Genomic DNA, 25496 nt, shown 5'->3' on the forward strand with positions numbered 1-25496 from the left:
CAGGGCTGAAGAGATGGCTCAGTGGTTAAGAGCACTTTCTGTTCTTACAGAGAGTATCTGGGTTTGGTTTCTAGCACCCACATGAAGTGGCTCAGAACTGCCTGTCAGTTCTGTTCTAGGAGAATTTGACATCCCCATCTTGTTTCTAGCACTTATGGGCATCTATATAAAATGATACAATACAGACACTCAGGCACAGTCACACACATGTATGCACAAAATACAAAACAAATCTTTAAAGGAGACTCGTTAAAATCTTAAGTGTTTTAATGTTTAACTGCACTTATCAAAACTATGGCTCTAAAAATAAATTAACACATTGATTGATTGATTGATTGATTGATTAACTGATTGTGTGTGTGTGTGTAGCCTTTGCTATCGTAGCTTGTGGACACTGCATACCTACTGACATCAAGGAATGCACTGTAAAAGCAAAAGAACACACACACCCAGCAGGCCTTTAAGAGAATCAAGATGGGAACGTTTCTCAGGTCTCTGGCAGAATCGGTTACTTCCATGAGCTCTACCTCATCAGTCTGTAGGGTAGCCATGGCGCCCGTTGTTCTCACTCTTTCCATCTGAACATCTTCATCCTCTTCTCCGGGCTCTTCTGGGTTCGGAACAGCAGGACAACTTCTCGGAGAAATTCTAAAGGCAAAATGGCATGTTCAGCTTATCAGTTATCGAAATACAACTCATTCTTCTACTCTGTCGTGTACCATTCAAATACCCTCATCCCTCTCCATCAACTGGTCAAACGATGCTGCTATTCACTTTTGCTTTGTACATTGATCTACGTCTCCTAATTAGGTGATGCCATTCTCTCTCTTCAACTAGCAAAGCAGCACACATCCTCTGTCAGTGGATATCAAGGCAGCTTTCCTCAAGAAAAGAGATCTAGAAATGCATTTGGGTTTATAATTCCCAAAGTTTCCTAAGAATGAAGGGCCAGAGCACATTATTTAGGAACCTATCTCACCAGTCCAGGGTGTCTGAGCAGAATCCCTATGTGTATTCAGTTACTTGGCATGTTACTCCTTAGAAATCTGTCAGTCAGTCCTTCCCACTGCTATAAAACAAGACCTTTCATCAACTATAACTGAGTCAGCTGATTGTTTCTTCTCTCCCTTGGGTAACCTTAATCACTATGCTTGCTTGGTTTCCATAAAACATGATGTCATCTTGTCATTCTTCTTTTCTTCAAACTTAGATTTGAATTTGGTTTTCATCTTGTGGGGTAAGCAAGGTGTGTGCGGTGGTTTGAACAAAAAATGGCCTCCATAGTCAAAGGTATTTGAGTGTTTGGTCACCAGATAGTGGAACTGCTTTGGAAGGATTAAGAAGTAGGTGTGGTTCTGGTGGGTTAGGTGTGGCCATGTTGGAGTAGGTGTGTCACAAGGGATGGGCTTTGAGATTTCAAAAGCCCATGCCAGGCCCAGTCTCCCCCTCGATCTCTCTGCCTGCCGTCTGTGCATCAGGATGTAAAGCTCTGGGCTACTGCTCTAACACCAGGCCTGTCTGCTTCTCATCATGATAATCATGGACTAAACCTCTCAAACATTAAGCAAGACCCAGTTAAGTGCTGCTTTAGGAATGGCATCTCTACAAGGAAACCGAAGATTAACTAAGATGGTGTGTCAAACACATTTATGTATTAGTTTCTCATGAAGTAATGTTCAATCTCTTCCCCATACTTCCCTATTGATTATCTTCCAATATCCAGCTTTACTTTTATTTTCTGCTATTTTCCTATATAAGCCTTTAAATTTGCCCCATCTGTCTTCACAAGTCTGTGGGAAAAGGGCAGGCATCTCAACCTTTGTCTTGTTGCTCACATGTATTTCCTTCTTGGACTGTCAACATGGGTCCAGTTGCTTATCTGTAGTTATCTGTCCTTTTAAAGATACTATCTCTTGTATCTCAAGTGTGCCAGTAGAATTCCTTCTCTCCTAATTTGACGTCTTATGTACACTAATGTTGCTTTTCTCACTAGACTGTAAGATTGAATTATAATAATTTTGCCGACAATACAAGCCCTTCAAAACAACCCTGATCTCCCCCTCCCAATTAATTCAGGCATATTAAAATGTCTAGAGAATAAATGTTAAATGAAACATGAAATTCTATTTGAATGCTGTCAACCTGAACACAGGGTCCACTCTCAGTGACTTCTTCCTGAGGTATCTTTCCAGACATCGCAGAATGAAAAAGAAAAGAAGAAAGTGAAGGTAAGGCTAGGGACAGAGAAAGAAAAACAGAATTAGCTTCATCATAAAAATAATTGTTTTCATATTGAAGTTAATTTAATGAGACTGACCATCTACAAAATTGCATCTGATAGCATTCTCACAAAGCTAAAGACAACCTATTTGACATTTGTGAAGCTGTTAAAGTTACCTCTTTTGTTATTCAACACAGGAATCATATAACCATAGTGATAGTGGGCCAGGAAGAAGGCTCAGTTGGTAAAGGTGCTTGCTGCCAAGCCTGATGACCTGAGTTCAATCCCCAGGTCCCACATAGTGAAAGGGAAAATGAATCCCATGAGTTGTTCTCTGACTTCCAAGTGCATGACATAACAGGCACCCCAAATAAGTAAAAAGAATGAAAGAAAGAAAGAAAGAAAGAAAGAAAGAGAGAGAGAGAGAGAGATAGAGGGAGAGAGAGAGACAGAGACAGACAGAGACAGAGAGACAGAAAGAAAGAAAGAAAGAAAGAAAGAAAGAAAGAAAGAAAGAAAGAAAGAAAGAAAGAAAGAAAAAAGAAGAAAGGAAGGAAGGAAGGAAAGGAAGGAAGGAAGGAAGGAAGAAAGAAAGAAAGAAAGAAAGAAAGAAAGAAAGAAAGAAAGAAAGAAAGAAAGAAAAAGAAAGAAAGAAAGAAAAAGAAAGAAAGTCAAAAGTAGTAATGAGTTGATACAAATACTACTAATGATATTTAGAGTTTGGGCTTCATGCTTGTCATCGGATTATCATTGCCATATTAGTGGTATGGACTTAAAGTTCTCTGTGTGTTTGTATATGTGTGTGTGCTTGCACACACATGTGTGTTACTTCTTATTCCTAAAATGTCCACATATTTTTGAATTTGTTGAAACCCAAGGGAACTCTGATTGTATAAACGTGCCTCCTAACACACAAACGTTAAAAGAGGAAACGCCATCTTACTATCAGCAATGCCAGAAATACGAGTTGAGATTCTGACGTTCCCAAGTAATCCACAGAGTCATAGGAAACCTGCAAAACAAGAAGCCATGCTCAGGTGCACGCTCCTCTGCTCGTGACTTGTCCGCTTTGCAATGAGTCCCCACATGGCCTGGGTATCGGGTTAAGACTGCTTCTGACTGTGAGTATGTTTCCCCTGTTCCCTAGTATCTCCATGAACTTGAGACACGGGCAAGTCTTTCGGAAGCAAACCTTCTCCCTTAGCTGTGCTCCATGACATTTTGTTCTTACTCACACTCTTTCTCTCTGTTCTCCTCCTCTAGGGACCCTGGGCTCATATTACTCTATTCTCCTCCTGACATCCACCTTTGGAAGTAACCATGATCATTCCCCAAACTGGACATAAGTCTTTATATGGAGTGTCACTTGTATACACTTAAATATATTGTCCCATTAGATCTCATTTCACCATGGGTATGGGCCAATTTTACTTCTTCATCAAAAGACCCTTTGGATAGTTTTACCTCTCTGTTTTGCTTATTCCACTTGAAAAGTGTTCTGTTCCCATGGCTCTGAAAATACTAGTGGTTCACTCTCAATGATAATTTTTCATATCTTTCCTCTGCTCTCAAAATGCTAATTCTGCCTTGGACATATCACACACAATGACTGCAATTCTTACCCTCCTCCCCACCCCCAAAACACACAAATAAGCATTCAAAAGAGAGGCATCTCATTTTCCAAAAGAGATATGGCCTATTTTTCTATCCCCACACACTCTGCTCTATTCTTCAGTGGATGGACGGTCCTGTTTTACAGATGGTAACCTCTCCACTTGTACAACACATGCTTACGTTTTCATTCAGCTTCTCGAAGTTTGCTCCTTGGACAATACCTTCCTTTCTTTTCATGGGGAATTTTATATCTCACATCAGCGCAGTATGACACTTCTTGGGGAAAACAATGGGTTGATGATATCTCCCACCCTCCTGATTCTCCTGCTCTTCTTGACATAAAATAACATGGCATGCTCGCTCACAGGCATGCCCAGCACTTGCTCACCTCCCATTCTCTGCTAGGCTCACTTTGTAAAGCCGATGCCTTCATCACAACGGACACTGTCAGTATCACCAGTGACTTCCATGTCCTTAGAACCTGGTCTTTTCCCAGGTGTCTTTCTGGACTATCCAGTAGCATTTGATAGTTTAGTCGCTCTTTTTTAAAAACTTATTTATTTATTTATTTACACTCCATATTTTATTCCCTTACCCCATTCATCCTCCGACTGTCCCACATCCCATACTTCCTCCCCACTCCCCTGTCTCCACGTGGATGTCCCCACCCCCAACCCCATCTGACTTCTAAACTCCCTGAGGCCTTCAGTCTCTTGAGTGTTAGGTGCATCACCTCTGAATGAACCGAGACCTGGCAGTCCTCTACTGAATGTGTGTTGGGGGCCTCATATCTGCTGGTGCCTGTTTGGTGGTCCAGTGTTTGAGAGATCTTGGAGGGGAGATTAATTGAGACTGCTGGTCCTCCTACGGGGTCACCCTTTTCACCCTTGGAATCTGACAGGACTGCGGAGGCAGAGCTTCTGAGCAGGGACCAGACACTCAGAATTCAGACATTTCTCTCTGTTTTACTGACTCTTCCTCTCTCCAAACCTCTGAATTTCAGGGTTCAAAGTCAAGTTTCTGGCTCCCTTTTTTATTTCAACTTCTATTTCCTGTGTAGGTTATACTACTCGGTTACATTGTTTTACCAACACTCATAAACTGATGAATCTCAGGTACTCTGCTGTCTTCTCAGTCTCCCATAGGCTAAACTCCAGATCTACACATCCAACTGACTGCTGAGTGCTGCCAGGAGCCATGGCCTTAGCCATGGCCTTGTGGATATTTTCTAGCTTACATAAACAATCGTGAGAAAACATTCGTGGTCATAACAGTAAGAATGTTTGTGGGAAAAGAGGACACTGTGACTGTTTGTTCCAGGAGCTAAAGATTGCCACCTGACCTTCAGAGAGCCCCTGGGCTCTTTCCCCCTCCCTTGGAGCCTCCTCTTGCTTAGGCTTATATTGCCACTCTTGAATAAAGTTTTCAGAGCTAGATCAGTATGATTGACTCACTCTCATTCTTCGTGTCTCTTGTCCCTCCCCAGCCCCCTCCTGCCCTGGGTCCTCGCTTATTGTCCCTGCAGGTCCGGAGAAAACTGGTGCCCAATGTGGGGCAGAGTGCTTTTTCGTTCCATGTATCTCTCAGATGCCCTAAACCTAATACATCCTAAACTTAATAGAAGAGGGGTGACTCTGCCACCTCCTAGTAGGGTTCCCCGGAATGAAGGCTGTAAAATGCTACCAGTTTGGAGTTTCCTTTGGCCTTTATAAAATAGAGCAGAGCCTTTGACTCAAAAAGAAAATGGCCATGCCCTTTGCATGCTGTAGAGAGATCATTATCTGAAAAAAATCACAGCTTCAGACTTTGCATAGCCTGGGACTGACTTTGTAATATTTTTGGGTTTTTTAATATTCAAGGCTTTCTTGGGCAGCTATACATTTGATAATAGTAGGAGCGTGAAATCACTTACCTCAGAAAAAATCAATAGTGAGCCAATCAGTGTGAAAGGAGGGACTAAAAAGGTGCAGATTAGCAGCTCTAGAAAGCCGTATTCATTTATGTCAGTAGCAATGATAAAGAAGATGGTGACCTGCAATGGGAGCATAGCAGGATGTCAACAAGGGGGAGTAATGTGCAATAGAGGAATTCATCTCACCAACATTCTCGTTATAGATTTCTACCTCATTAAGTAGAGCATTGCCACAATCGTGGCTTCTCCTTGGATGTCATGAGTATCCTGGTAGGCCTCCGCTTCTCACACACAATGCAGGTAAAAACAGATTCTGATGATGGCGTCCTTGACTGTTTATTTCTGTGCACCATCTTTATTCACCTCGATAAACCTCAGTTATGTCTTTAAGTCTAAAATCCTGGCTTTTAATTTAACCCGGTGATTCCTTTGACTGGATATGTAAGAGTTTATAATTTTGTCTTCACATCCTTAATCATCAGGGAAATGCAAATCAAAACAACCCTGAGATTCCATCTCACACCAGTCAGAATGGCTAAGATCAAAAATTCAGGTGACAGCAGATGCTGGCAAGGATGTGGAGAAAGAGGAACACTCCTCCATTGTTGGTGGGATTGCAAGCTTGTACAACCACTCTGGAAATCAGTCTGGTAGTTTCTCAGAAAATTGGACATAGTACTACCTGAGGATCCTGCAATACCTCTCCTGGGCATATATTCAGAAGATGTTCCAACTGGTAAGAAGGACATATGCTCCATTATATTCATAGCAGCCTTATTTATAATAGCCAGAAGCTGGAAAGAACCCAGATGCCCCTCAACAGAGGAATGGATACAGAGAATGTGGTACATTTACACAATGGACTACTACTCAGCTATTAAAAAGAATGAATTCATGAAATTCCTAGGCAAATGGATCGACCTGGAGTGCATCATCCTGAGTGAGGTAACCCAGTCACAAAAGAACTCACATGATATGTACTCACTGATAAGTGGATATTAGCCCAGAAACTTAGAATACCCAAGATACAAGATACAATTTGCAAAACACATGAAACTCAAGAAGAACAAAGACCAAAGTGTGGACACTTTGCCCCTTCTTAGAATTGGGAACAAAACACCCATGGAAGGAGTTACAGAGACAAAGTTTGGAGCTGAGACCAAAGGCTGGACCATCTAGAGACTGCCATACCCAGGGATCCATCCCATAATCAGCCTCCTAACACTGACACCATTGCATACACTAGCAAGATTTTGCTAAAAGAACCCTGATATAGCTGGCACTTGTGAGGCTATGCCGGGGCCTGGCAAACACAGAAGTGGATGCTCACAGTCAGCTATTGGATGGAACACAGGGCCCCCATTGGAGGAGCTAGAGAAAGTACCCAAGGAGCTAAAGGGGTCTGCAACCCTAAAGGTGGAACAACATTATGAACTAACCAGTACCCCCAGAGCTTGTGTCTCTAGCTGCATATGTACCAGAAGATGGCCTAGTTGGCCATCATTGGGAAGAGAGGCCCCTTGGTCTTGCAAACTTTATATGCCTAAGTACGGGGGAACGCCAGAGCCAAGAAGTGGGAGTGAGTGGGTAGGGGAGCGGGGAGAGGGTCTGGGGGACTTTTGGAATAGCATTTGAAATGTAAATGAAGAAAAAAAATAAATTAAAAAATAATTTTGTCTTCAAAATTCTGTTGTTTGTTTATTTATTTATTTATTTATTTATTTATCTGGTCCTACTTAATGTTTTCCATGCTGATACTTTCAGTGTCAAAGATTAAAATCTTTTATGAGATTCTAATTATATTATTACTTTATGTGTACAGGACTTTATTTTTGCCCAGATGTATCTCTGCATAACATGTGCATGCCTGGGGCCTGCAGAGGCCAGGAAAGGATGGTAGATTCTCTGGGACTGAAGTTACTGACCCAGCTGTGAGCCACCAGTTAAGTGCTGGGATTGAACCCAGGTCCTCTGGGAGAGCAACCCGTGCTCCTAACCACTCAGCTATCTCCCCAACTTCCCCCAAATTAAAACCTGCTCTGTGCATCTGAAAATTGACAGTTGTCAAAAATATTTTCAAAAAAAATTTTTTTGACATTTTGTTCCTCTAATGGATTGAAGTGTACATTCACTAACTATTGTAGGTACCGCCATCCAATTGCTAAGACTAAATGAGTAATTTATGATTTTAACATGTGATAAGATATTTGCATTGGTTTCTCAGATTGCTCTTCTTATATCTTTGTTTGATTTTTTACTGGGCTTGTTTCAGAAACCATGTGATTCCCTTCTTTGATAGTTACCAAAACTCAATCTCCACTGCATACTGGAATTGATCATTGTTGATTATTTTTCATTATTATTCTTTTTGAAACATTTAAATATGTTTTTTTTTTTTGGTCAGGAGCCATCATGGGACAAGCTAATTACTAGCAGGTGATCATCCTGAAGTGGCCTGCCTCAGATTATTATATAATCTGTAACAGGTGCACCTTTTAAAGCAAGGCTGTAAGGGATTCATTTTAGGAAAGATTCCTGCTATTAATATGCTTTTCCTGTTATTATTAAAGACATAGAACTATTGCTAAGTAGTAGCACACCCCTTTAGAGCAGATCTCCTCAGATCCACAAAGATGTACTGTCTTGTAGTGATGCTATATAGACAAACAGATAATTTAAGTCTTAATGATGAGCCTATAAGAATTCCTAAAAATATATATGTATTATTATTAAGCTCTTTTATAGTGGGACTGCTATTAGGTCCTTTTCTGATAGTCAAAACTGCAATGAGAACTCTGCCGGTCTCCCAAGTGTCTAATTGCGCTTAGATGGTAACCAGACTTTCTCCTACTCAGAGCACATTCCACAAGTTTGTAAAACAATTAACCAAAAGCCATAAAAAGGGAACTAACCATTTATTATAGGTGTTAGGACAGAAGATAAAATGTTGACTGGGTTTATCTATAAAAAAAACTTCGTTAATAACTTAGTTATGGTTTTAACCCTTCAGTGAACCTGTGGAGCTGAGACAGGTGATGGATGTTTAGCTCGATAATGACTCCTAAAGGATATGCATGTAAACATTCTCTGTTGTAAACTTACATTTTAATTTATGATTTGATTTTGTGCGTGATCTTTTGATGAACTTTGTAACATGATTATGTATTCTGAAATGTATGTATGTTTAAGTGCTAAGGACAAAGAGAACTGAGGTGTGAGGAACTGAGCTGAGAGGAACTGAGGTAAGAACTGAGCTGAGAAGAACAGAACTCTGAGAGAAAACTGAGCAGAGGAGAAGTTTTTAGACAGATCTGAACTCAAGAAGAACTTAGACGTATAGGCATAGCTTTTGGAGAAAAGGCATTGAGAGTAAGAGCATTGCTGTGCCTTCAGAGCAGGAGGAGAGAACAAGAAAGATAATGCAAACTGGAATAACTTAGAAACTATAGGTAACATTAAAAAAAACTAAAAGAGCAATGTTCAGAATGCAGAGGGAAAGAGGAAATAAGAAGAAGCTGCAGAGAGCAGAAAGAGCAGGCAGGCTTCTCCTTACCATGGGACAGAACAGATCATTTCTTAATAACAAAGCAGGCTTAGTCTTATTAAAAAAACAAAGATTTTTCTTCTTACAAACATGGGTTTAATTAATTTAGCATTAAAAGGATAGAAGCTTTTTCTTTCTCTATGCAATAAAAATTGGAGCTCATTTTTTATCCAGAATGAGTGAGTTGTTTCTGCACCAGTCCTAGGTCCTTTGCTCCATTATGCATATGTAAGTGTGGATGTGTGTGTAAGTATGTAATTGTGAGAATGTATTCATGTGTGTGTGTAAGTACGTAATGGTAAAAATGCATGCAAGCTGAGCCCAACTGGTTTGAATGGAAATGTATAAAAGCATGCATGAATCTGTATATGAGCTTATGTAAGATTATGCATATTTGCTTATGTAAAAGTTTTCTCTTCTGGTTCAATAGAAATTTATTGCTCCAAACTTCCCCCTAGCCAGACAAGCGAGAGGCATCTGGACAAAAGGAAAAAGGCTCTAGAAATTAATCCTTTATTTAATCTCCTGCTGTTTTAGGATGAGGTGCTAAGTGCCCAAGACTGCAGTCTCTGGCCTCAGAGGAACACAGAAGGCCGGTCAGCTACAATGGCATAGTAACTTAGACTTAGATAAGTAAACTTTTTATTATTATACAGCAACCTTAAATATCTCATAAGACAAATTCTTACCCCCAAATCTCATAAGACCAAGTCTTACCTTCGACCGACATTCTTCACCCTCAGCTGCCTCAAGAAGAACTGACCAGAAAGAAGAACCTCCCCACTGGGACTGGCCCTGGCATGGTTTTATTCTTTGAAAGCTACCATACATTTATAGGATGTATATTGGTCATATCCATCCACCATTATCTCCTCCTTCCAGTTCATCTTAGTATCCTACTCAAGTCCTTCCCAGCTTCCTGTCCTCTTTTGTTTTGTAGTATTATTCTTTTACATTTCTTTTAGGTTGGCTTTCCTACCTTTTTATCTGGAGAATTGTCCTTTGTTTACCCAAGTAAACAAACATGCAAAGAATTCTCTCTCTATATACACACACACACACACACACACACACACACACATACAGAGTAATGGATTGAACCTAGTATCACTTATGCATGGCAAGTGCTCTGTCACTAAGCTACAGACCCACTGATTTTATGTTTCTTAGTTTTTGTTTTTGTTTAATTTTTAAAAAGATTTATTTATTTATTTAGTGTGTATAAATGCACTGTAGCTATCTCTAGGCACAACAGAAGAGGGCATCAGATCCCATGACAGATGGTTGTGAACCACCTTGTGGTTGCTGGGAATTGAACTGAGAACCTCTGGAAGAGCAGTCAGTGCTCTTAATTGCTGAGCCATCTCTCCAGCCCAGTTTTTTTAGTTTTAAAATTGTTTCCAAAGGGAATTATTCAGCTTTATGAGTTTTTTCCAGTCTAAGTGTTTAAATATATTATCTTTTTATCTAAATTTATTTAGTGTTCAGGAACATTTTGCATTAGGATCAGCTCCTATCATTATAGAGTCTACAGGTTCTGTTTAAGTTACTGTAACACGTGTTTATCATTGTAGTATTATAAAAAATATTTAATTGCCCTAAATGTTCTCCATACTCACCTGCACATCTTTCCTTCCCATAACCCTTGGTGACTACTAATGTTTTTATTGTTTTCATAGCTTTGCTGGGATGCCCTGTAATTGGATTCATGGAGTGTAGTTCTTTTCACATTGTCTTCAAGTTTACTTTGTGTTATTCCAGGGATTAATAGCTCATTTCTCCTTAGTAGTAAATAATATTCTATCACATAGCTACATGTCCATTTATTTCACCATTTATCATCTTTAATATGTCTTGGCTTAGCTATCTATTTGGACAATTATTTATAAAGCTTATATAGTTATTTGTGAAGCTTTTGTATGTAGTGAAAGGTTTTATTTGGTTTTCCTTTAGAAACAATGTAGTGTAATGAATGGTTTTATTTGTTTTTTTCTTTGGAAGAAACTTTATAAGAAATAAATTCTTTGAATTCATATTGCTGTAAACAACTTCTGATGGTTTGTATAGGCTTGGCCCAGGGAGTGGCACTATTAGGAGGTGTGGCCCTGCTAGAGTAGGTATGGCCCTCCTGGAGTAGGTGTGGCCCTGTTGGAGGAGGTGTGTCACTCTGGGTGTGGGCTTTAAGACCCTCATCCTATCTGTCTGGAAGCCAGTATTCTGCTAGCAGCCTTCAGATGAAGATGTAGAACTCCTGGTTCCTCCTGCACCGTGCCTGCCTGGATGCTGCCATGCGCCTGCCTTGATGACAATAGACTGAACCTCTGAACTTGTAACCCAGCCCCAATTAAATGTTGTTCTTATGAGAGTTGCCTTGGTCATGGTGTCTGTTCACAGCAGTAAATCCCTATCTCAAAGACAACTCATTTGCAAGATATACCAAAAGCGAACATACAAAGTATAATTCCTACGAATTCTATTGTTAGGCTTATATCCACAAATACATATATACATGTAAACATAAATGTGCCAAAGTTTACATAATACTGACTTCCTGTCAGTATTACTGATAACAGCCCCAAACAGCAAGTCATTTGATATGTATCATGAGTAGATAAGTCATTTACAGCTTATCTGTCAATGGTATAGCATTGCAATAGAAAGAACCAGGCAGAGTGGGATAGAAATCTATACCTAATGTATGCATTAAGCTTTGTGCATATGCATCCACATAGACAGTACAATTTAGATATACCTATGATCATCTTAGAGCAACTAGAATTTCCTACAAAAGAGTTATTAATTTACCATTCTGCTTAGTACAATGGTTAGAATATATACTCCTTGGGACTGGAGAGGCTCAGCATTTAAGAGCCCGTGTCACTTTTCTAGAGGGCCAAGTTTGTTTCCTAGCACAGACATGGTATCTCATTAGCATCCCTAACTTCAGTTCCATGATATCTGATATCCTTTTCTGAACTCCACAGACACCAAGCACACATGGGGTGTTCTCACCTCCAAGCAGGCTAACCACCCGTATACACAATCTAATTTAAGTAAGTCTAAAACAAACTTTAAGTAAAATAAAATATATGCTCCTAGATTTGTTCAAGGAAGAGCTAAAAAATAAAACAAGAAGCATTTGTGCATACTTACAATTAGGAAGAAAAATGACCAGATGCCACTATTTTTTCTGCCATTACGAAAAATGAATGAAATCACATAAGTCATGAATATGAGAGATGATGCATAGCCAATACTACATGGGATCTGAAAACAGAAACACGCAGGTGACACAGTCAATACTACTTAAGGGTAATCATACCTCTCAACTTTTTTTTTAATCCCCCTTCCTGGTCTCTCATCCTATACCCCCTCCCCTTTGCCTCTAAGATGCTTCCCCACCCACCCACTCCTGCCTCACCCATCTAGCATCCCCCTACGCTGGGGCATCAAGCCTCCACAGGACCAAGGGCCTCCCTTCCCATTGATGCCAGATAAGGCATTCCTCAGCTATATATGCAGCTGGAGCTATGGACCCATCCATGTGCACTCTTTGGTTGGTGGTTTAGTCCCTGGGAGATCTGCATGGTCTGGTTAGTTGATAATGTTGTTCTTCCTATGGGGTTGCAATCTCCTTCAGCTCCTTCAGTCCTTTCTCTAACTCCTCCATTGGGGTCCCTATGCTCAGTCCGATGGTTGGCTGCGAGCATCCACATCTATATTGGTCAGGAACTGGCAGACCCTTTCAGGGGGCAGCTATAACAGGCTCCTCTCAGCAAGCGTGTTTGGGCATCAGCAATAATGTCTAGGTTCCGTGTCTGCAGATGAGATGGATCCTTAGGTGGGGCAGTCTCTGTACGGCAGTGACTGGAGAAAAGGCCATCCAGAGACTGCCCCACCTAGGAATCCATCCCATCTGCTGATATCAACTCTTTAAAATAATGGTATAGGCAATTTTAAGTTCTTTGTCTTGATGATGATGATGAAGATGATGATGATGGTGATGATGATGATATTGGTAGGGGAAACTAGGCAGCAAAGGGGGAAACGAGAAGGCTCCCTGCTGCTATTTCCTTTCCAGGAACTACTTGAGACATGAAAACCAACATGTCCATTTCTTCTCAAATGAATGATCCAACTGATGTTTGCTAATACCCTGGTAGATAAAGAGTCTGAAATTTTACAATTTTTTTAAAGAAGACAAATATTGAGTGCTAAACATGAATCAGTTCCAAGCGGCTTGTAACATATTTTTTCAAGTACTAGTCTTCCACTGCTTGGTAAAAAGTCATTCAGTACTAAGGAGCTTCTATTTGTACTAAATGGAGGTTAAGATGGAGATACACAACTGACCAAGGTTCAGAAAATGAGAGACTGCAGGTTGCTTAGTTCTTGACTACACCTCCCCAAGGCTCAGACATCATTGGCAGAGAGGATGTGGGATGGGTGTAAGCACCTGAGGTGGTAGATGATGCCCTATATGAACTCACAGCAGCGGGAGTAGCATGTATAAGATCTGTGCAGGCAGGAGCCAGGCCAAATGGAGAGAGGAGTTAGGCATACAATCTCAGCCCAAGTCATATGGAGCTACTGGCAATTATTAGCTGCTGAGAGACAGTGTCCTCTAAGAGTGTAGCCCCTGGTAAGCTGCATAATCTTCCATGGAGGACCACACTTGTCAAAATATTCAGGTTGATTTTGAAAGATTGTTTTTTTTTTAAAGAAAGTGAGATGTGAAACCAATTCAATGCAGCAGGCTTCTCTTCAAAGCAGGATCCAGATATTTAAGTCCCATAACCTAAAAGAGCAGGTTTCCATTTTCAGTTAGGAATAAGTTTCTCTTTTTTAAACCTGATGTGCCCTGTAAAACATGACTTTGAACACCAAACCCTGACACTATTACTGATGCTATGTTGTTCTTGCAGACGATCCTCGGAGAGGCTCTACCAGCACCCGAATGAGACAGATACTGATACTTGCAGCCAACCATTGGGATTTCGGTAGGGACCCCTACAGAAGAGTAGGGGAAGGATTGGAGGAACTGAAGGGGATGGCAACCCCACAGGAAGACCAACAGTGTCAACTAACCTGGACCCCCTGGGAGCTCCCAGAGACTAAGCCACCAACCAAAGGGCATACATGGGCTGGTCCCTGACCCTCAGCACATATGAAGCAAAGCCCTGCCTTGTCTGCCCTCAGTGCGAAAGGATTTGCCTGATCCTGTAGACTTGATGCCCCAAGGAGGGGGGACACCCTCTCAGAGGTGAAGGGGACAGGGGGTGGGAGAAGAACTCTGCAAGAGGGGTACGGGGAGGGGGGCAACATTTGGGATGTAAATAAATAAAATAATCAATTAATAATAACAAACGTGGAAAATAAAACTTGCTTTAATTGCTCCATCATGGAAGTGTTTTTTTTCTCATATATTTGGGATTAATAAAGTCTGGGTGGGTGAATTGGGAAAGAGTTGGGGAACAGGGTGTAAATACAATCAAGACAGGTCTGAAACGCTCAACTAATTTAAAAATAAGATTTAAAAATCAATAAAACATTGCTGGCCTTTCAGTAGTCAGTTACAGTCCTCAGAATGCTTAGAACTAAAGGCAAGGGTCATAACAGGGACTTCCAAATGGCCCAACAGCGTCAACATTAAAGGGTATGCTGGCAGTATAAGATAGTCTCAGTCAGTCACTCTTGGTCCAAAGCTAACACAACTTTAAAGGAAGCCTACAGTTAATGCAGCTCGTTATCTTCCACAGCCTGAGGCCAGGCCCCAAGAAAAACTGTGGGGTGACTGCAAGGCTGCGTCACATCATATTAATGTGCCGTAGTTCCCGCTCTGGTCATCTACAAGTGTAGAGAGCACCTTTCAAGCTGATTTTGTGCCCAAACCCCTGCCACCCTGGAAAAAGGACAGTTTTTGCATTCTATCAGTGAGAACCAAAAGAGCAAGGACTCTGCCTACCTCATTCCTTCTCTGCACAGCGCTCATTTTGCCTCAAGGTCTACCTTTTATGGGTATTCTGTTAGCCTCTCTCTCTCTTTCTCTCTCTCTCTCTCTCTCTCTCTCTCTCTCTCTCTCCCTCCCTCTCCCTCCCCCCTCCCCCCCATGTTTCAGCCCCCTTCTCCTGGCAGCTGCTAATATTTCCAGCTTGTGTGGGGCTTTCTTCCTTTTTTGAACCCCAACAAATCATTCTCAAGTTCCTTTCTGAGATTTTTTTTAAATTCTTTTATCAATGGAACCTAGATTAAACCTGCCAAGGGGACTCTGTGAACTAATATTATTCCATTCGCGGAAAAGATGGTCTAATAAAACTTCATCCCCAAAGTAAGAATTTCTAAATCTTTGCCACTTACCTGAATCAACAGGCTCTCCATCACAGATATAAACTCCTCAGAACTAAAAACACTGTCCATTATTTGCATGAGAAAGAGAATGAGGAAGTATATGGGAATGTCCACCAGAGCCTGTCCACACCAGTAAGCAGACGGGTAAAGGCCTGAAGTCCACAGCTGGGAAAGAACTTTTTTCTGATAATAATAATAAACAAAAACAAACAAACAAAAACAAAACATAAAGATCATCATAAAATCCTAGAAAGCTGAGACCCAGGCAACCACACGCATAGTCACAGCAGCTATTCTTACTGTATCCCTTTAATAACTATTACTCTTGTTTGGAAAATGACATCACCACTTGCCACAACCCTACACCAGAGGGACGGCTAATATTGCAAAACAAGACAGATAAGTTGACTCAGCTCTCCCTAAGGGGTTTTTTTTTAATCTACTGCTGGATACTGTCAAGAGTACGGATGTTAGCGATAGGTCCTTATTAAACACTTTTATATTTAATTTTTTATTTACAAATGCTGAGCTGTTGCGCATGATGCCTTGATTGGCAGCTGTCAGGCTTGTGCAGGGAGACTTTGAACAGGGATGGTAACTCTAGTTCCAGGGAACTGGACATCCTCTCCTAACCTTCATAGGCACGTGCACTATATGCATGTGATAGATAAATGCATGCAGACAAACACTCTTACACTTAAAATGTGTCTGATAGGGCATGGGAACAGAGGCCGGTCCATTATTCACTGGGATGGGAAGCAACAGAATGTGCAGAATTTAAAGGAAAAAACATTGCTACTTTAGTGGTATTCATTCCTGGTGGAGAAGAAACAGTTAACAAATGAGGAAAGTCTTATGACCATAAGCCCCATTCAAATATTTTGCATGGCAGTTTTTAATGGGCCTTATTAAACGGGGAAAAGGTCTGGGTTGAAACTGTCTTTGTGATGAGATATGAGTACCAAGGAGTGTGTTGTAGGAAGAATAGGGTGGTCTCCAAGAATAATTAAAAGCTGTCACTTGCTACTGGTTGGTGGCGCTATCCTGTTTAAGGAAAATGCGTTTTATTCCTATTTTGACAGCCTATTATTGAAATGCTCCATTATATATTGCAACGAACACACACATTAGATTCGCTACCTATGCTCACAAGATCCAAAGGAAGTTTTCCTGGGTGTGAAGGAGATCTGAAGACTTTAATAATGTCTTACTTTGTGGTCACTGATGCTGCCCATCGCAATGTAAGGGGTGAGGCTGGCAGCCACTGGTATCCAGAAAAATGCGTTGCTCATGAATCCGTACTCATAAAGCATGTGTTCCTACAATCATACAGACATGGTAAGCGGAGAGAAAGCAGGTCTCTGACTTGATTGTACTGTCCTCAGTGTATCAGCCAAATAAATGGGCCCGTCCCAAGGTTCTATCTGTAGAACAGAGCTCCCGTCTCTTACTCTAAGATTAAAGCATTTCACACATCAATAGCATTTATCTCTATGTCTATATTTAGCTATCTCCCTTTCTACACACACACAAAACAAAAACAAAACACATAATTTATTATATAATACACATTCTTGGAACACCCATGGAGAAGTTATTTTTTTCTATTTTCATAAACTTATGCCAAAGTAGTTCAGTTCGATATTTATAAAGAGTTATTCTTCTGCTTCTGGATAATGCAAAAGTATTAGATTTAAATGTTTTGGAGGACTAGGCTTTTATAAAGTCATAAGTGCATGGATGTTAGAAAGTAATTCCTTCCTGAGGACCAGATTTCATGGTAGAAGAAGGTGACATTTGAGCTTCCAGAGGAGGGGATAGGGGAGACCAAGAGTCCTTCCTACCCAGTCACGATGCCTATGTACAAACAATGACCAGCATGGCACTCTATTTCATAGGGTGTTATAGTGCCAGTCATATCTTGTTGGCAATCAGTGGCTGTCTAGGGCTAGTGAAGTCATGGTTCTTGAAGGAGAACTTACAAACACCTCTTTACTAAACTAATATAATTTCTAACCTGATTCTAAATGTATCTACATGTAAATTCAAGGTCACCTGAGCTAGTAGCTAGTAATTAGTTTGTAGTTAAGACATTTATTTATTTCATTATTTTTTTGAGACAAAATCTCACAAAGTATTCTGGGCTAATAGCAAACGGTAAGCCTCGTGAATCTATCTCCTGGGTGCTGGGATTAAATGTTTGTGTCCAACAAGACACCTTTTTTAAAAACAGGTGCCATCTCAGAAGGGGAAGAGAAGGAGGTGTTTAGGGCTGGCCACTCTCCTTTTTTGATCCAAGGGGACAGACTTTTGTGAAGGAAATGAAAGAGCAAACCACAGTCGCCATTTCCTACCTGTGTCTCTTACACCACAGGTCAACCCTGCAGTTAAAACCATCATGTTTTTTTATTGGACACAGCAGCCAATGGGAAGGCCAAGAGCAGGCACATTCTTAATAACAAGGTGATTTTAAAAAACAATGGAGTATTCTCATAGTATCATTTTCTAAGGCAAAAGAAATTCAACACAGCAAGGTAAAAGGGAAGACCTGAAATAGGACTCTTTCCATGATCTAGATACCATTAAAGGATATAGGCGCACATGGGCAACATATTTTAAATGAGAGAGTCAAAGAAACATGGTATTTGATATCCTTGGGGAGCTACTTTTATATGAGATAAGAATATTGTAGTTCTAAAAAGGTTCTTTATTTTAAAAAATTGTGTGTTTGTGTGTGTGTGTGCGTGTGTGTGTGTACAGGGAGTCAGTTCTTTCCTTCTACCAAGTGTGTCACAGGGGTTTAAACTCAGAACAGCAGGCTTAGCAGAAAGCCCTTTACCAACTGAGCCCTATCATCTACCACAATGATTCTTTCCTTTAACAGATATACATAGTAAAATATTTATAGATAAAATGATATGATCTCAAATTTAATTAAAAATAGTCTTAAGGCTATGCATTTGTAATAGTTGTATTGGCTTGTAAATGTGGGAGGCTTTAAATTCTCTATTAATGTGTTTGAAATTATATAATTGCTACCTTTAAAATGAGAACTATCCCCACGGTGCCACTTATAATTACCCTGATCTAGTCAAAGGTGAAAGTTCTGTACTGAAATCACCTTTTAAAACATCTCCAAGCAAAACAGTACTAATAGTAACAATAATAAGAACTATAGTTTTTTTTTTTTTAGCAAATTACCTACATATTCATGCCTCATTTTTTGTCCTTGACTATGTTAGCCAAGTGCACACATTGCTGCATTTACCTCAGGAGAAGATTTTGTGGTGAAATTTTATCATTTTGTGAAATAGTGTATTAAAGACTACAAAAAATCAAGTTGATTTTTTTCAAAGAAGGAAGCAAAATCAAACAATGAAAATTTCCACTATTCAACTATGTCCCACTCTTAAGGGCGCAGACTAATTGTACTTCCTCTAGTCTCATTGCCCTAAAACCATACTGTTCTATAAAAACATACTTCTATAACTACAGCTAGGCAGTGCAGGAATTACATTATTATTTATATATAAAATACAAGATCATTAAGTTCATAAACATTGATAAGATGTCAGTCCTTGCATCCGAAAAACTTGCTTGGAAACATCCAAGGCTTTCACTTACTTCAAAGACTGTGCTTCTGTCGGTCTGGATGCGTTCAGAAGAGTTAAATATTCCAAGCAGCCCATTGCTAATAATATCCATGAGGACTGGGAAGCAGTTTAGTCTTTTGGCATTACACGCTACGGAAAATCTGAGAGCCTAAAATGTAATGAGTATTTATTAATTCTCAGGAAGCCACTGTAAAACTTAAGGGCAGAATATGTTAGGGAACCATTGAAACCACTGATAATATTGATAAAACAGGAGCAGAAAGGCAGTATCACCATTGCCTGTATGGTTTGAAAAGCTTAGGTCCAGGCAAGGTGGTATACATCTTTAATCCCAAGAGACAGAGGCAATCAGATCTCTGAGTTCAAGGCCAGCCTGGGACAGAGAAAGGTCTAAGAACAGCTTGGGTCCACGCATGGTGGTACACACCTTTAATCTGGGCCTTCCCTTCCACTGGAGGCCTACATGAGGACATTGGAAGAAGGAAGATCCACCTTTCTTTGCCTCCTTTTACTTACGTGGCAGCACATCTGTTGGAACCTGCTTCTTCAGGATTCCAGTATCTACATAAGACCAGCTGAAACGACTAGCCTCGTGGGACCGAGCAACTACTAGCTTCTTGGACTTCCCTTTCACAGCTGCCCATTGTTGGTTTAGTTGGACTGCAGACTGTAAGTCGTTCCAATAATTTCCCTTAATACATAGAGACATTCCACAAGATCTATGACTCTAGAGAACCCTGACTAATACAAAGAGTATGATCAAAATTCAGTCTATGAAAATCTCAAAGAATTAATTAAAATGTCCCATTTTTAAAAAACTCCAGGCAAGTGATAACAGATGACGGAGCATCATGGAGATGCAGCAGACTGAGAACTCAAGGCCAAATCTAAACCAAACAGTTATCCTCAGCTCCCCTGAGAATACAATTTAAGCTAATTAATGAAGCAGGATTTAATTGATAAGATTTTCAAATTACCATTAAATCCCTCAATAGTTATATCGGAGAGAGCAAGTGAATAATTACAGCTCAGCTTCTCCTATGAAATGGGAAATATATCACTTGCGTCATGTCAGTCTTTCGTGTCGGTCAGTTTGAGTTACTCAGTCTGAAGCGCTACAGTCCACCCACCTTTGGTGAAGCACAGTGGTCAGAGTCTACCATACCTTTTCTTCACCCAGCACCGTGATAGCACCATTGTACAGCGCCTCTTCTGTGCCATTTCTGGTCCCCAGGGCATCCAGGTCTAATGCTATGCCCTGCTGTCTTAGTGCGTGTACAAAGTTATCGATGCTTGAACCTACCACAAAGGCAAAATTGGAGGAAGCAACGATAAGTCAATTAGTACAGAAAGCAACAAAATATTCAACAGCATAGCCTAGAACATGTCATTACTGCCTACAGATATCCTTAAAGGGCAGAGTTAGAGCCAGGTACAAAATCCACTATGTTGATCTTATATATAAGAAAGATTCTTTACATACAGATAAATTTTTACTAATATCTCTAGTATTGTATAATGTCTAGGAGTACAAGCCAGTAGACAAACACTTCCTGGAATGGATAAGGCCCTGAGTTCAATGCCCAGCAACACAAACAAACAAACACCACACAATTAACCAACCAACACTGTGATCTTCGATGCTATAGTTTAGATCTTATTATGAATTTGGAGCATTTTGTTCTCAGAGTCCAGCAATATAGGGAATTACAAAAGAATAATATGTTTCTAAAACAAACTCGACATTTGTACTTTTTACTGTTTGACCTCATAAATGTTTTATAAAATACGCTGAAATAATTATTTTCTTTGTTTTTTTATGTTTTCTAGGTGATCCCTTCCCCCTCAAAAAAATGTGTTTAGACTACCTGTTCTATTGATGACCAGTAAGTGGGTCAGAGGATCCTGTGGTGGCTGTCCTGGTGAAAGGAAATACATACTTGGAGATAGCCCCCATGAATAACTTTTGTGGTATACCTTGTAGACGAGATGTTCCAAAAGTTGGGGGACAAAGCTAATGCCAAAAAGCAATAACCTAAGTGGAGGAAAATAAATATTAAAAGAGTAATAATCAATAACCTAGGGCAACTCTGTGGGGCTCTAGGGTTCAACAGATAATGAATAGTGATAAAATACGGATATAGGAAATGTTCAAGTCATATTGCTTTCTCGTTCTCTTTCTGAAATGAAATGGTGTCGCTTTGGTCTTCCACTAACCACCTACTGCTTTCAACATTTCCTTCGGTTCTTCCAAGTTCCTGGTTCTGACTCCCTTTGATTTCTGTTTTAAGCAGAGTATCCTGTAGTCCAGGGGGACCTTGAATTGACTACATAACCTAGGATGACCTAGAACTTCTGATCATCCCGCCTCTACTTCCTGAGCCATGGGATTACTGGCATACTAAAATCTCAGATAAGACCCGGTCCTCTGAAAGTACAGAAAGACAAATGGAGGGATGGGGATAATTGTCTGACGACTCAGGGCTGGGCAGATAGAAAGCCATGTGGGGAGCTTACTCCTGATAGTTAGCTAAACTGGCATAGCAGAAAACTGCCCTCTAAATCGAAGTTTATCCACGGAGACAAAGGCAGCTGCCAGCCTTAGTCAGAGAAGCCCCTCCTTACAATGAACTACGCTGAACACAGACTCATGGCTGCCTACAATGCAGAAAATAAGCAGAGGCTGTGTGCCCAGCCCCTAACAAGTCACTCAGGGAATGCTGCAGAAGAGGGAGCAGGAAGTATGTAAGAGCCAGAAGAGAGAGCATGGAACACAGGTTACTGGGGAGTGTCCTTAAAGGGAACGATGAAACTAGACACTTGGGATACCCTGGTCTTGGATACAAACCTACTTGACTGTGATGCAGACAGATTTTCTCTTCATAAGTTCATCATCTTGGCTATCTCATTACAGTCACAGAAAGACAATGCAAAATATGTCTGCTTTACTTTAATATATGCGCAAACACCAAACACCAGAATTTTGTGTAGAAGTGCTTGCAAATATTTGAGTAAATAAATATGTCTTCTGAGTGTAGAGTTGCGTTTATGCTAGGAGGCAGCACTTATCCGTGAGGGGTAAGCTGGAGATGCAGGGGTTTGCAACAACGGGCATTTGCAGAGATAATCTCTTGTGAACTGTATGGAAGTATCACCCGTCAATAAAAAGCTGATTGGCCAAAGTGTTGGGGCAGGAAACAGGAAGTGGGTGTTCCATTAGGGAGAGAAGAACTCTGGGATAAAGTCAGGCTGGAAAAGATTTGCCTAGATTTATCTGAGGAGACAGACGTGTGGAACTGAGAAGAAGAAACCAGCCATGTGGCCCTCACAGAATATTACAAATGGATTAAGTTATGAGCTAATGGGGAACAAACCCAAGCTTATGGCGTAGGCATTCGTTCATATACAAGTCTCAAAGTCATGATTCTGGGAAGTGGGGTATGGGTGGAAAAGCCTGCTGTACAAGCACCACTGAGAAATTAAATAATAAAGACACGGAGCCTCTGTGCCCAGCCTGTTGACAGGAACACTAACACCAACCTGAGTTTTCAGGCTGCTGATATGTCCTATAAATCTCAGCTTCCAGGCCACATGGTGGTGCAAACCAATTCCATAAAATCAATATCTATCTATCTATCTATCTATCTATCTATCTATCATCTGTCTACCTATCTATCTGTATATCTATATATCATTTCTCTCTCCCCTACCCCTTCCCCTTACCTTATACTATGGAAAGTGCTAAGAGATTTTGGTGTTTTGGGAAAAGAAGAGAACGAGGTCTTTGGTAAGGACAAATTCTGTGTGCAATTAAGATAATCCCTATCTTTATGTATTTTGATCACATATGCCCAGGGGCAGGTTTATTAAACAAATGCTTAGAGGACTATCTCTGCAAGGGCCGGAATGTACTCTGTCTGATTTTTACATCGCGCTCTCAACCATTCAGAGACTCCGTACTCACACAGTCATCAGACTTTTCCGTTCATTCTTGAGCTTGAAGAAGCGAACCTTCGCGACTGCGCAGAGCTGCTGCCTCCACAGCGCCATGCCACTCACTGAGCTTCCTGACGAATCTAAAGACAACACTTGCTCCAGCTCAACGAGGCTTTCCATGTCTCTTGCCCCATCGCTTTGTAAGCGCCCACAAATTCCAACATCTGAAACGTAAGGTCAGCCACCTATGATACCAGCTTTTTGTGCTTAGTTTTTTTTTTTCCCCCACAACCATTTGCTCGAGAGAACGTTCCAGCATTAGTGTTGTGACCAAATATGCAGACTAAGTCATGGCTATCTTAAAGCAACTACCGAGGAAGTGGAAGAGAAACAAAACAACCTGAGACAATAATAGAGAAATATTGTAATTTTTAAAAAAGGCATACACAGCTTTTTATGACATATTCTCAGATACCCATGAAAAGGAACCCATGTACAAATGTCCTCATTGCAAGAGATAAGCCACTTTGGTATTTCTGAACAAAGAATCAAAGCTAACACATAGAGAAGCCCCTCCTGCCCTCTAAGAATGTAAGAATGGGAGACATAACATTTTTGATATAGCCACATTTGAAAACCCAGATAAACCTTCGCTTCTTTTTAATAGAAACCTAGGAAAAATTGATTTATAGAAAGATGTAAAATGTATACACGTTAAGGAATGGATAAAAGGCTGCAGTTTGGCTCTTGCCTAGTATAATAGTAAAAATTAAGTGTATGGCTGAGTGTGGTAGTGCCTGCCTTTAATCCTAGCTCTTGGTAGGCGGGGCCAAGGAGATCTCTTTGCTTTCTGATCTACACAGCAAGCTCCAAGCAGCCAGAGCTACTGAGGGAGACTGTCTCAAAAATGAATGTGTTAATTAATTGATTTTTTAAAAGTATAACTGCTAACATATGTACCAAATATGTAACTTCAGAAATGAGAAGAGGAGAAAATAGATTGAATAATAACCACTTGACTGATACTTTAAAAAGTCAAAGGCAACAAAAGTTAAAAGGCAGATAGAGTCAACACAGTAAGATTAATACAAGCAAGCAAAGAAACAGTCATTAAGTCAGAGCTTCCCAAGGGCGGACAGACTGACAACAGTACTCAGGACAACAGTGGCTGAATCCCAAAAGCACCGGAATAATACATCCAAGAAAATGAATTTTCAATATTACTTCTAGTTTTCTCTCTGCCACAGCCCCTTAGATTCAGAGAATATGACACCTCAGATTTATTGTCTATTCCATTAGGACCTAGTGTGATATATCGCCATGCTTATTAAGACTGTGTTTCTTCTCTAAGTTTTCCCAAGGCTGGTGCTAACAGCAGCATGCATATCATCCCCCTCAAAGCACCACCCTTACCTGATTCATCAGCCATCGACTTCCCTTCTAACTTCAGGAACACCTCATTCAGGGTTGTCATGGAAACGCCATAATCCTCAATGCCTTGGTTAGAACATCTATCAAGATCCCGGTAAAGGTCTAAAAGTAGGAACAAAAAAGTAGATTACAGTATCATTTATAATGATGTAGTTAGTGATATCTTTCAAAATGAGAAAATGTTGATACTAAACTACATGTGCTTTTATCATAAACTGATTGATATCTGTGTTCACTTACTCATAATACCTATCTGTAGACTATATTAGTTCCCATGGTTTCTTCAGCACCAATGTATAACATAAACCTTTATGCTTCTATACTTAGAAATTTCCTCAGTTTTTAAAAAACTGGATGGATGTGTTTAACATTTTTTTAATGTTAGCGCCTGGAGAGATGATTCAGTACTTAAAAGTACTTGCTGCTCCTGCAGAGGCCCCAGGTTCTGTTCCTAGGACCCACATGACAGCTCACAAACACCTCTAACTCCAGTTCTGAGGGATTTGACACCCTCTTCTGGCTTCCATGGGCATCATGCACACACATTGTACACAGGTGTAGGCAAAACATTCAAACACCTTAAAATATGTGAAATTGTTTTTAATTTCAAACTTTTATGTGGTGTGTGTGTGTGCGTGCAAGCACGTACACATACACACACACACACACACACACACACACACACACACACACACTTCACCATGGAGGCCAGAAAACATCTCTTATTCCTGTAGCTACAAGTAGTTGTGAGCTCTTTGGTATGGGTGCTATGATGTGAACCTGGATCCCCTGGCAGAGTAAAAAAGCACTCTTAACAACTGAGCCTTTTCTCCAACTCCTTCATTCTACTTTAAATTCTCTTGTGGGGGTGTTTAA

At 40.4% G+C, this 25496-nt stretch overlaps 1 protein-coding gene across 3 annotated transcripts in view; it reads right to left on the bottom strand.

The window, feature by feature from the left end:
- The window catches only part of Abca9 (ATP-binding cassette, sub-family A (ABC1), member 9), a 67526-nt gene that overhangs the window by 14168 nt on the left and 27862 nt on the right, over positions 1-25496 (bottom strand). For all 3 annotated transcript variants that reach the window (XM_017314486.2, XM_017314487.2, NM_147220.2), the window contains 12 exons: positions 24603-24722; positions 23218-23413; positions 21122-21288; positions 20419-20552; positions 19264-19401; positions 16851-16958; positions 15649-15822; positions 12445-12558; positions 5748-5867; positions 3165-3233; positions 2143-2234; positions 528-648 (listed from right to left, as the gene is read on the bottom strand). In XM_017314486.2, coding sequence (XP_017169975.1) covers positions 528-648; positions 2143-2234; positions 3165-3233; positions 5748-5867; positions 12445-12558; positions 15649-15822; positions 16851-16958; positions 19264-19401; positions 20419-20552; positions 21122-21288; positions 23218-23413; positions 24603-24722 — 1553 coding nt within the window. The remainder of the gene's footprint in view (positions 1-527; positions 649-2142; positions 2235-3164; positions 3234-5747; positions 5868-12444; positions 12559-15648; positions 15823-16850; positions 16959-19263; positions 19402-20418; positions 20553-21121; positions 21289-23217; positions 23414-24602; positions 24723-25496) is intronic.

The sequence above is a fragment of the Mus musculus genome, chromosome 11, assembly GCF_000001635.26.
Source record: "Mus musculus strain C57BL/6J chromosome 11, GRCm38.p6 C57BL/6J".
NCBI classification, from domain to species: Eukaryota; Metazoa; Chordata; class Mammalia; order Rodentia; family Muridae; genus Mus; species Mus musculus.